The 13,155-nt window shown below is 51.5% G+C and overlaps 1 protein-coding gene across 1 annotated transcript in view; it reads right to left on the bottom strand.

The window, feature by feature from the left end:
- Positions 1–1,260: 1,260 nt before the first annotated feature.
- The window catches only part of gabpa (GA binding protein transcription factor subunit alpha), a 67,770-nt gene continuing 55,875 nt past the window's right edge, over positions 1,261–13,155 (bottom strand). Inside the window, 2 exon segments of the mRNA XM_072513146.1 lie at positions 1,261–1,852; positions 9,129–9,321. Of these exon segments, the coding sequence (XP_072369247.1) occupies positions 1,621–1,852; positions 9,129–9,321 (425 nt within the window). The 3' untranslated portion in view covers positions 1,261–1,620.

Here is a 13,155-nt window from a genome sequence, read left to right as displayed (position 1 = left end):
CAGTGTTTTACTCTTGTCTCTCACTTACAGTAGCCCATGACCACTACCATCTAGAACAGCAAGAGCAGCAGTAACCTGGAAACACCACCAGCTGGAGGTTCCCCTGACTTGGAAATATATCGGAGTTCCTTCAGTCACTGGGTCAAAATCCTGGAACTCCCTCCCTCACAAGCATTGCGGGCATACCGACACCACATGGACTGCGGTGTATAAGAAGGCGCCACCACCGTGAGCACTTAGGGATGGACAATAACTGCTAGCCTAGACAGTGTAGTCCACAGCCCTTGAACCAATGTTAAAAAGTTGACTGTTGCATTTTGGTAACATCGCACAGAAAAGTAAAATCTTCTGAAATGGCTCCCCAGCCAAACAGAGGGAGCATTAATTAAATGTTGTGTTGCACGACCAGCATAAGCTGTCTCAGACTGAATTGCAAACGGTTGATATTGGCAAAACCTTTTGAGCAATTGGCATTTCACATCTCTCAAATTTTATTCTTCTACTGTTTCACTCGGATGTGGGATGACCTTCAACGTTTGTGCTGGATCCTCACTCACCATCACTTTGCCGATTTAGACAGCAGCTGGAAGAATAATCTACTCTCCAATCGTAGGAGCTTTGTTGCTTTTGGTCAAGAAAGATGCTCTCAGGGCCATTCCGGGACAGAAGTTACATTTCTGACAATGGTATTGTTAATTCTTTCCACGCTGGGTGCACCACAGCGAGGTGTCCCGATAAGCCAATACTTACATCAGGTTTCTGGACACACTCCTAATAACTCCATCCTTGGCTTGGTCAGATTACACTTCTGTGAAACTGCATGGAATGTTTTTCCTCCACAAAATCAAGGTGTTGCCATTTTTCCCGAAATTTGGATCTTCAGCGCTGCAGTCAGGCCAGCCCAAGTCACGTTCTCCAGTCTTGTCGTGGGGTTTGAACCTATAACCTCCTGACCCGGGACGTTGAGTGTCTTTAAGACAGAAGTTGATAAATTCTTGATTTCGCGAGGAATTAAGGGCTATGGAGAGAGCGGGTAAATGGAGTTGAAATCAGCCATGATTGAATGGTGGAGTGGACTCGATGGGCCGAATGGCCTTACTTCCGCTCCTATGTCTTATGGTCTTATGGACCCAACGGGGAGGTGGCACCAGTGCTTTTAGATGACTGGAGAAACCGTTTAACTGGCGAGGATAGGAGTGACTATTAATAACCAACAGTAGCATTTACAACTGCAGCGACATTAATCACACATGTGAAGGGTGGAGTATACCTTTTTTATTCAAAATTCACATAAGGGTAAAAATATCTGCAAAAATAACTCAAAAAATTTGATAGAATAAGGTGAAGCAGGTACACTTTTTTTTTTAATATACCATGAAGTCTGCTGCTAATGCTTGCTCCATTCTGACACTGATGACACAGTGTGCATACAGACAGTGAGACAGAGAGTCCCTGCCTCGGCCTCCCTCTGAGGCAGCTCATTACGTTTACACTGTACAGTCCCAGAAGCTGAAGGAGGAAGAAACCACTCGACCCAACCAGGATACAGGCGCCGTCCAAAAGGTGGGGGAGACGAGCAGCCCGGCAACACGCCAAGCTTCAGGCCTCAGGCGGGCTACTTCAACTGTCCTTCTCACTCTGCAGGGAGGCCGCAGCCAGCGTTACCGTGGTGACCGACTGTCCCCCCATACCGTGAATTTGCATCTTGGCCAGTTTTTTCTGCTCGCACTCCGTGACGAGGCGGTTCAGCTCCGCTGCACTGTAGCCAATCAGAGTCTTCAAGTCGCACACAAACTTATAGACGAATCTCTTCCCTTGGACCTTGCATATCATGTCTCCATCATAATAATATCTGGACAAGAAAGAGGACCAGGAATTAAACAGTGGGCACGCACACACACAAACTATCTGCTCAGCCCTTTCTGCCTACCACCTGCAAGTTTTACAAACCAAAGCCTGAAATCACCCAATAGTTATTTTTCCCTTTAGCGCATCATCTTACATCATTACTGTGCGGAGTCTGCACGTTCTCCCCGTGTCTGCGTGGGTTTCCTTCCACAGTCCAAAGACGTGCAGGTTAGGCGGATTGGCCATGTTAAGTTGCCCTTAGTGACCAAAACCTTTAGGTGGTGTTATTGGGTTCCGGGGATAGGGTGGAAGTGAGGGCTTAAGTGTGCAGACTCGATGGGCCGAATGGCCTCCTTCTGCACTGTATGTTCTATGTTCAGCTTGCTTCTGAACCATGGTCTTTGCATGTAGACTCTTGGAACAGAAGAAATCCGATACACTATTTCCTGGGCAAAACAATCATCAAATCGCCACCACTGCTGCTATAAATTGATTGTCAAGAGGATGAAAAGAAATTGCAAAAGGATACAGATGTGGCAAGTGAAGTGGGCAAAAATCTGGCAGAGAGAATATAACATGGGAACATGTGAACTTGAAGAGAAGATAAGAAGTATATTATTCAAAAGGAGAGTTGCAGAACTCTACAGTAGAGAGGGATCTGGGTGTCCTGGAGTGTGAACAACAAAACATTATTATGCAGCACGGTAGCACAAGTAGATAGCACTGTAGCTTCACAGTGCCAGGGTCCCAGGTTCGATTCCCCGCTGGGTCACTGTCTGTGCGGAGTCTGCACCTTCTTCCTGTGTCTGCGTGGGTTTCCTCCGGGTGCTCCGGTTTCCGCCCACAATCCAAAGATGTGCAGGTTAGGTGGATTGGCCATGATAAATTGCCCTTAGTGACCAAAAGGGTTAGGAGGGGTTATTGGGTTACAGGGATAGGTTGGAAGTGAGGGCTTAAGTGGGTCGGTGCAGACTCGATGGGCCGAATGGCCTCCCTCTGCATTGTACAGCAGGTGATTGGGAAGGCAAATGGAAGGTTTATGTTTAACACAAGGGGAACATAGTATAAAAGGAGGGAAGTGATGCCACTGTTGTGCAGGGCCTTTGGTCTCCGGAAAGGATATAACTGTTTTAGAGAAGGTCATTCAATTGATTCCTGGGTTTATGAGGAACACATAAGCAGGTTGGGCTGATACCTGCTACACTTTAGAAGAATGAGAGGTGATGTTATTGAAACATAGAAGATCCTCAAAAATCCGCTTCTAAATTTTTGTGTTTTGGGGTTTATGAGTTTTGGAACAGCTGGGAGAGAGAACATAGGTGATAACTGTTTCAAATCAGTCCGTAACACTCCCTCCTTCTCTGGGTATGATGAATCACTTGGTGGATGATCCAGTGGGGTACTGTTTGCATTCCAAGCCAAAGTCACAGCCGTTGACAGGAAGACTGTGACCACCTGGGAATGTATTGATGCGCTGAAAGACACTGTTTCCTGGGAACTGTTGTCACAGTCTCACCTCTTCTTCCTGAAAATGCAGGCTCCAGGCAAGTTCATTAGATACTTGATGACTCTCCTCCCCGCCCACCTCACACCCCCCCCCCCCCCCCACCCCACACTCCTCCAAAAACATCAAATCTTTCTCTACTTTCATCTCACCACCCACCCTTTGCTCTCTGCGAGGTCCCAGAGCCTCCCTCCTCATTCCCTCCCACTCTGTGTACGTAAACCCATCCTTTCCTTGTACTTCATGTTACGTGGGGCAAACCGCCTGGATATAACCTCTGTTGAGAAGTCGTAAGCATTTCTACCAACTTAACCACTGCCCCATTCCCTTTAGACCCCGTCTAACTTTGACACGTCTGGGGGGAAAAAGCCGGAAACTGGATACAGAGAGCACAATATTTGGCAAACTTTCATATACAAGCTTTGGAGGGGATATCATTCAGCAAAAGTAAAGACCAGAAATAGGACAGCAGCTATTCTAGATTCCCGCTCTTTGACCTGATGCCAGAAAATCACACAAACGTCCACTGTGAAAACTTGCTACATCAATAGTGATTGCCATCCAAACTTAGACAACGTTATTTACAGGAATTAGATTTGTGGTGGCGAAGAGAAAGGTCAGCTTAAAACACGGCAACAACAGGCAGCAAGCAGAATGTGCTCTGATCCAATAATGGGAAGTCTCTCTGCAGATTAAATTCCTTATTTGTCCACGGACTGTGAAATTTGCTTGTTTGACAACTGAAGAGTAACTGCAACCTCTTAAAACCACTTAATGATTCAAGCTGCATATTTATCAACTGGAGCTCACTGGAGCATTAAAGGTTACAACTGAGTACCAGAGTGAAGAACACAAAACTAGATTCAAGCAAAGGGAAAGGCACAGTGGTTAGCACTACTGCCTCACAGCGCCAAGGGCCTGGGTTCTATTCCAACCTCAGGTGGCTGGCTGTGTGGAATTTGTACGTTCTCCCAGTGGGTTTCCTCCAGGTGCTCCGGTTCCCTCCCACAGTCCAAAGATGTGCAGGGAAGATGGACCAGTCATTCTAAATTGCCCCTTAGTGTCCGAAGGTTAAGTGGGGTTTTGGGAATAGGACGGGTAGGTGGACCCTGGGTCGGGTGCTCCTTCAGAGGGCCAATGCAGACTCGATGGGTCGAAAGGCCTCCATCTGCAATGTAGGGATTCTATGATCCAAATATTGAAGTCAATAAATGGGACAGTAAGGGTAATTGTACAAGATACTGGCTAGACAGATAGTATTGGACAACTGGCCACGTGCAAAATGGCAAATTTCACTTATGCTCCTTCACAATATAGATTGTCAAGTGGATCAGCATTCTGTGCGGCGTAATGGAGAGCGAGATCTCACAGTTAATTAACACTCAGAAGCCATAACTGTAGCAGGCAGATGAGCAGAGTGGTGCTTATTATTTGTTTTCTATTTGGTGAAGCAGGAGCACGGTCAGGAATCAGTGAGCAAAAGAGGGCAATGAGATTCAGACATAATTCCAGGAGTGCACGGGGCGGAGGAGAGAGGGGGAGAAAGAGAGAGAGAGGGAGCGAGCCCGGGTCAGGGGAAAGAGAGAGAGAGAGAGAGAGAGAGGGAGCGAGCCCGGGGCGGGGGAGAGAGAGGGAGCGAGCCCGGGGCGTGGGGGGGAAGAGAGAGGGAGCGAGCCCGGGGCAGGGGGGGGGGGGGGGGAGAAAGAGAGAGGGAGCGAGCCCGGGGCAGGGGGGGGGGGGAAAAGAGAGAGGGAGCGAGCCCGGGGCAGGGGGGGGGGGGGGAAAGAGAGAGGGAGCGAGCCCGGGGCAGGGGGGGGGGGGAAAGAGAGAGGGAGCGAGCCCGGGGCAGGGGGGAGAGAGAGGGAGCGAGCCCGGGGCGGGGGAGAGAGAGGGAGCGAGCCCGGGGCGGGGGAGAGAGAGGGAGCGAGCCCGGGGCGGGGGGAGAGAGAGGGAGCGAGCCCGGGGCGGGGGAGAGAGAGGGAGCGAGCCCGGGGCGGGGGAGAGAGAGGGAGCGAGCCCGGGGCGGGGGAGAGAGAGGGAGCGAGCCCGGGGCGGGGGAGAGAGAGGGAGCGAGCCCGGGGCGGGGGGAGAGAGAGGGAGCGAGCCCGGGGCGGGGGAGAGAGAGGGAGCGAGCCCGGGGCGGGGGAGAGAGAGGGAGCGAGCCCGGGGCGGGGGGAGAGAGAGGGAGCGAGCCCGGGGCGGGGGAGAGAGAGGGAGCGAGCCCGGGGCGGGGGAGAGAGAGGGAGCGAGCCCGGGGCGGGGGAGAGAGAGGGAGCGAGCCCGGGGCGGGGGAGAGAGATGGAGCGAGCCCGGGATGGGGGAGAGAGAGGGAGCGAGCCCGGGGCGGGGGAGAGAGAGGGAGCGAGCCCGGGGCAGGGGAGAGAGAGGGAGCGAGCCCGGGGCGGGGGAGAGAGAGGGAGCGAGCCCGGGGCGGGGGAGAGAGAGGGAGCGAACCCGGGGCGGGGGAGAGAGAGGGAGCGAGCCCGGGGCGGGGGAGAGAGAGGGAGCGAACCCGGGGCGGGGGAGAGAGAGGGAGCGAGCCCGGGGCGGGGGAGAGAGAGGGAGCGAGCCCGGGGCGGGGGAGATAGAGGGAGCGAGCCCGGGGTGGGGGAGAGAGAGGGAGTGAGCCCGGGGTGGGGGAGAGAGAGGGAGCGAGCCCGGGGTGGGGGAGACAGAGGGAGTGAGCCCGGGGTGGGGGAGAGAGAGGGAGCGAGCCAGAGGGGGCGCGGTTTTGCCCCAGATGACATCCCGAGCACTGATCTCCTTGATCCTCGTAGCAGGACAAGGATCCGCTGCAGTGTGGATCTTACAGACCGATTTGCTTGCTAAATGTAGATGCCAAGATGCTGGCGAAGGTATTAGCCACGAGGATTGAGGATTGTGTGCCGCAGATCATCCATGAAGACCAGACGGGGTTTGTGAAGGGGAGGCAGTTGAACGCGAATGTGCGGAGGCTTTTGAACGTTATCATGATGCCGGCGAGGGAGGGGGAGGCGGAGATAGTGGTGGCGATGGACGCTGAGAAAGCCTTCTGTGGGAGATGCTGAAGAGGTACGGCTTTGGGGAGGGATGTGTCAGGTGGGTTAGGCTGTTGTATGAGGTCCCGATGGCGAGTGTGGCCACAAACAGGAGGAGGTCAGAGTACTTTTGGATGCACCGAGGGACGAGACAGGGGTGTCCTTTATCTCCCCTGCTCTTCGCATTGGCGATTGCACCCCTGGCTATGGCACTGAGTGAGTCAAGGAACTGGAGGGGGTTGGTGCATGGTGGGGAGGAGCATAGGGTGTCACTTTATGCGGACGACCTGCTGCTGTATGTGGCGGACCCGGTGGGAGGAATGCCGGAGGTAATGAGGATTCTTAGGGAATTCGGGGACTTTTCGGGGTACCAGCTCAACATGGGGAAGAGCGAGCTGTTCGTAGTTCATCCAGGGGACCAGGGGAGGGAGACTGGCGAGCTCCTACTAACAAAGGCGGAGAGGAGCTTCAGGTATCTGGGAGTCCAGGTGGCCAGGAGCTGGGGGGCCCTGCATAGGCTTAATTTTACAAGGCTGGTGGAGCAAATGGAGGATGAGTTCAAGAGGTGGGACGCGTTGCCACTGTCCTTGGCGGGTCAGGTGCAGTCAATCAAAACGACTGTGCTCCCAAGATTTTTGTTCCTGTTCCAGTGCCCCCCTGTGTTTATCCTGAAGGCTTTTTCAGGCGGGTTAACAGGAGTATAATGGGGTTTGTGCAGGCACGAGTGACTCCCGAGGGTGAGAAGGGTGTTCCTGGAGCGGAGTAGAGATAGGGGGAGACTGGCACTGCCCAACCTCTGTGGATACTACTGGGCCGCCAATGCGCCGATGATGCGCAAGTGGATAATGGAGGGGGCTGCATGGAAGAGGCTGGAGACGGCGTCTTTTGTGGGTACGAGTCTGGGGGCGCTGGCAATGGCACCGCTGCCGCTCCCTCCAAGGAGGTATACCACGAGCCTGGTGTTGGTGGCTGCCTTCAAAATTTGGAGGCAGTGGAGGCAGCACAGGGGGCAAGTGGGGACCCCATTACGGGGAACCACCGGTTCACCCCAGGAAGAACAAGTGGAGGGTTTGCGGGGTGGCACAGGGCAAGGATACGAAAGCTGGGGGACCTGTTTGTGGACGGGAAGTTCGCGAGTCTGGGTGAGCTGGAGGAGAAGTACGGGCTCCCCCCCGGGGAACACCTTCAGGTACTTACAGGTAAGGGCATTCGCCAGACGGCAGTGGTGGAATTCCCGCGACTACGGCCACACACAGTACAGGACAGGGTGCTCTCGGGTGGGTGGGTGGGAGTGGGGAAGATCTCGGAAACTTACCAGGTGATGCAGGAGGAGGAGGAGGCCTCGGTGGTGGAGGTAAAAGGTAAGTGGGAAGAGGAGTTGGGAGAGAAAATTAAGGAAGGGACGTGGGCAGATGTCCTGGGGAGGGTGAACTCTTTCTCATCGTGCGCGAGGCTCAGCCTCATACAATTTCAGGTGCTGCACAGGGCACACATGACCGGGACAAGGATGAGTCGGTTTTTTGGGGGTGAGGACAGGTGTGTTAGGTACTCAGGGAGCCCAGCAAACCACACCCATATGTTCTGGGCATGTCCAGCGCTGGAGGAATTTTGGAAGGGCGTAGCGAGGACGGTATCTAGAGTGGTAGGATCCAGGGTCAAGCCGGGCTGGGGGCTCGCAATATTTGGGGTGGCAGAGGAGCCGGGAGTGCAGGAGGCGAAAGAGGCCAGAATTCTGGCCTTTGCGTCCCTGGTAACCCGGCGAAGGATTCTTCTTCAGTGGAAGGATGCGAGGCCCCCAAGCGTGGAATCCTGGATCAACGATATGGCGGGATTTATTAAGTTGGAGAGAGTGAAATTCGCCTTGAGACGGCCAGTACAAGGGTTCTTTAGGCAGTGGCAACCGTTCTTAGACTTCCTGGCAGAGCGGTAGACATTGGTCAATGGCAGCAGCAACTCGGGGGGGGGGGTCACTTTATTTTTTTTTTGTTTTTGTTATTTACACTGGAGGGTCTGAGGGGGTGTATATACTTGTTGTATTAAGTCGGGGGGTTAATGTTAATTTATTATTTATGTACGGGGGCGGGGGGAAAGGGGGGTATGGAGGGTTGTTTTTCTGGACTGTATTTTGTACTTAACCCTGTTGGGTTCCTTTTTCATTTTGTTATTGATATTTTATGAAAACCTTTAATAAAATTTTAAAAAACCTTGTTTATGTTTTGCATCCAATATGACCTCCACTTCTGAAGAAGCCATACTGGGCTCAAAACATTAAGTATGTTCCTCTTTCCACAGTTGCTGAGTTTTTGCAGCATTTTCTGATTTTATTTCAGGTTTCAAGCATCTGCAGAATTTTGCTTTTAATCCTGGATGTAAAGTACGTGTGTGTGTGTGTGTGTGTGTGTGCACGCACATGTGCCTGGATCGAAGGACAGGATTATGCTACATTAAGCCTCCCATGACCTGCTTGCTATCATTGTTTCGGGTCAAATGCAAAGAATTAACATTTGAGCAAGGCACTGGACGTTAATGGTAAAGCTGCAAGCAGAGAGAAGAAATGCATGTTTGATAGATGACCATATTTAGGATTGCACTGGTGTTGGCCTAAATACACTAGTCGCAAAACAGGCAACAGTGGCATCTCAGTGAAGTGTAGTCTGCACAATACAGCTGTTAAGCCATCTGAAAGCACACAATCCCATCGGTCAGAATAATCTGTACAACTAGGTTAGGGTCGACGAACCTCTGCTCAGTCCACTTACCTAAGTGCTCGGCTCAGTTTCTCGTAGTTCATGGTGGGCTTGTTTTTTCGTTGACCCCATTTCTGGGCCACCAACTCTGGCTGGTTCAGCTTGAACTCCCCTTCGTCCCCAACCCATGAAATGCAGTCTCGTGCATCTTTGTCTGTCAGAAGCTCCAGAAGGAACTGCCAGAGTTGGATCTGCCCATTGTTGCCTGAAGGCAAAAGCAGGAAATAACTCAATTATCACACACATTTCTCCATTAGTTTGGCTACACAGAGAATCAATCATCTTCATGTTTTTAGATGAATATCTATTGGCTCTTCAATTATTGACAACTAACATCCCGACGGCGCTAAGAGCTAACTGTGTAATATGGATTCAAGCTACATACACCCCAAACTACCTTCCCCGAGGGATTTTAATCAAGCTGCTTTGTGTGGACATTTTTTTGATGTTTGCCTGTCAATTGCCAAATTTATGGAGGTCGACAGCACAGAAAATGCTCTTTGGCCCATCCCGTTTGCACTGGTCAAAAACAACCACCTAATTATTCTAATCCCACTTTCCAGCACTTGGTCCATAGCCGTGTATGCCTTGGCATTGTAAGTACACATCTAAATACTTCTTAAATGTTATGAGGGTCTCTGCCTCCACCACCTTTTCAGGCAGCGAGTTCTAGACTCCCACCTCCCAACACCCTCTGGGTAAAAACATTTTTCCCCAAGCCCTCTAAACCTCCTGCCCCTTACCATAAATCTAGGCCCCCTGGTCACTGGTCTCTCCACCAAGTGAAAATGATTCTTCCTGTCCACTCCCATTTATGTCCCTAAATTTTATACATTTCAATCATTTTTAAAAATGTTTTCCAATTAAGGGGCAATTTAGCCTGACCTGTCCACCTACCCTGCACACCATTGGGTTGTGGAGATGAGACCTACACAGACGCGGGAGAATGTGTAAACTCCACAGGGACAGTGACCCAGGGCCGGAATCGAACTTGGGGTCCACGGCGCCGTGAGGCAGGAGTGTTAACCACTGCATCACCGTGCCGCCCCTACATCTCAATTACGTCCCCTCTCAGTCTCCTCTGCTCGAAGGAAAACATCCCCAATCTATCCAATCTCTCTGAAACTCTCCAGCCCAGGCAACATCCTGGTAAATCTCCTCTGCACCCTTTCCAGTGCGATCACATCTCTTCTACAATATGGATTCCAGAACTGCACACTCGCTGTGGCCTAGCCAACGTGTTATACAGTTCCAAGCATTATCCCCCTGCTCTAAAACTCCATGCCTCGACAAATAAAGGCATACCATACGCTTTCTTAACCATTTTATCCACCTGCCCTGGGTAGCACGGTAGCATAGTGGTTAGCTCAGTTACTTCACAGCTCCAGGGTCTCAAGTTCGATTCCCACCTTGGGTTACTGTCTGTGCGGAGTCTGCACATTCTCCCCATGTCTGCGTGGGTTTCCTCCGGGTGCTCTGGTTTCCTCCCACAGTCCAAAGATGTGCAGGTTAGGTGGATTGGCCCTTAGGGTCCAAAAAAGTTAGGTGGGATTACTGGGTTACGGGGATGGGGTGGAGGCGTGGGGCTTAAGCGGGGTGCTCTTTCCAAGGGCCAGTGCAGACTCGATGGGCTGAAAGGCCTCCTTCTGCACTGTAAATTCTGTGATTCTATGATGCCCTGCTACCCTAAGGGAATGGTGTACATGCACACCAAGGTCACTCTGATCCTTGGTGCTTCCCTGCCAGTCATCATGATTTGAATTTCAGAAATTGCCATCGGAGTTGAACATGTTAGCTCTGGGCTCTTTGCCAAATTTTGTGTTTTTTTCATTCATTAATTTACAGAATGTTGACCAGCATTTATTGCCCATCCTATTGGTCCTTCGGAAGTGATGGTGAGCTGCAGCCTTGGACTGCTGCAGTCTGTGTGGACTAGGTAGAGTGCACTCCATGCTGTCAAGGAGGGAGTGCCAGAATTATGACTCAAGAATGCTGATATCGTTCCACGTCAGGATGGCGGAGGGAACTTGCAGGTGGTGGTGTTGTCCTACATCTGCCGTCTTTATTCTTCAAGGCAGTAGAGGTTGCAAATTTGGAAGATGCTGTCGAAGAGCCTCGATGAAATACTGCAGTGTATCTTGTAGGTGGTAGACACTGTTGCGACTGTGCATCGACGGTGGAGAGAGTGAACTTTTGAATGTCGATCAAGCAGGCTGCTGCGTCTTAGATTGTGTCAAACTTCCTGAGTATTGCACTCATCCAGGCAAGTGGAAAGTATTCCCCCACACTCCTGAATTAACACTTAGCAGATGGTGGAATCTTAATAGCATCTATGGATTGTTCGAAACCAGGTCCTACCATAAACCAAAGGAGTCTTTCTGAAATACCATGGATTGCATCTGTCATTGGGGCAAGTAATCTTGCAAATTCCTTGCCACTCATTACTGAGATGAATCATTTGTTCATAACACCCATGGATTATGACTGAAATGGGGCCTTTCACCTGAGTTTTTGTTTAAAATGGGTGGTTGATGGGTGGTAGAGAGAAGCTGATGCAGAAGTGGAGATCTTCCCCAACGCCACTCAAGATAACCACCAAGGGATTCTGAGACAAGAACTGTCTGGCCTTGAACACAATACACTGGAATGCCAACAGGCTAAGCTATCATCACACAAGACCGAAGAGGATTATCAGGGGCTGGAATTCAGAAAGCTGAGCCTTGGAAAGGGCACAGCGTAGACTCACCAGAATGGTCATACAGCTTACAAGGTTACATTATGACAGATTGCATAAAGTTAGCATGAATTTCCTTCAGCTTAGAATATTGAGGGGTGATCTACCCAAAGTAGTTATGAAGGCAAAAATGATTTGAAGAAATAGAAGATTTATATTCTCTGGTTGGGGAAATCAAGAATTACAATCTTAGAGCTATGTCATTCAGGAATGAAGTTAGGGCCTGTGAAAGTCTTTGGAGATTGGGTTCATTGAACGTTTCAAGACTGAGATTCTTTGCAGGGCAAAAGTATTACAGGATATGAAGAAAAAGGATAAAAAGATACAGTACAGAACTCTTCTATTGCAGTCTTTAATATGGTCAATGATGGAGCATCCACAACCCTCTAGTTAGACATTTCCAAACATTCACAACTTTCTTCCTTAAGAAATTTTCATCTCGGTCCTAAATGGCTGCCCTCTCATCCTGAACCTGTGTCCCCTGTGTTCTCGATTCCCCAGCAAGGGGAAAACAACATTTTAGTGTCTTTATTGAGCCCCTTCAGAATCTCGTATGTTTCAATGAGATCACCCCTCACTCTCCCAAACGCCTGAGAGCATAGGCTCAAATAAGACAATTCTCTCACCTCAGCAACCATCTAGTGAGCCTTTGCCACCTCCAAGGTAAGGGGCGCGATTCTCCGCTCCCGCGACTAAGTGCCCACGCCGTCGTGTTTCACGACGGCGCGAAACAGCCCCGATCACGATCGATTCAGGGCCCGAAAATGGGCTAGGAGCAGAGCCGCGAGTAATTCGGGGGTGGCGTGAAAGCAGCATCGTAAGCGCGCGACGCCCGAATGACGTGGCGCTGCGCCATAAATGGCGCGATCCGCGCACGGAAGGAACCAGGAGGAGGAGGAGAGATGGCTGAGTCCCGACGAGCCGCACAGAGGTCCCGGGACACGGACCTGGACACCCTCCTCGATGAGGTTGGAAGCTGAAGGGCCACCCTCTGCCCAAGACGTGGGCATCGGCAGCCGTCCATCACGGTGAGGAGGTGAGTTGGCGTGAAGTTGGCACCGCCGCGAGGCACCCCCCCCGGTCCGGAGAGCAGTGTCGGAAGAAGCTGCACGACCTCACTCGGGCTGCCAAGGTAAGGTAAGTGCCATGAGGGTGCCCCCGGGTCACAACCACCCCCCCCCCCCCCCCCCCCGCGTGCACGGGGGGTGGGGTTTCAGGGTGCACAACGTTATACTCGACCCACATGAGCACCGGGACCCCCCTGGACAGATGTCATGGTGTGGCTCCAACTGTATCCTCACCCAG

The sequence above is a fragment of the Scyliorhinus torazame genome, chromosome 8 (assembly GCF_047496885.1).
Source record: "Scyliorhinus torazame isolate Kashiwa2021f chromosome 8, sScyTor2.1, whole genome shotgun sequence".
NCBI classification, from domain to species: Eukaryota; Metazoa; Chordata; class Chondrichthyes; order Carcharhiniformes; family Scyliorhinidae; genus Scyliorhinus; species Scyliorhinus torazame.
Note: the sequence above shows the minus strand (reverse complement) of the source record. Positions and strands in the feature narration are given on the sequence as shown.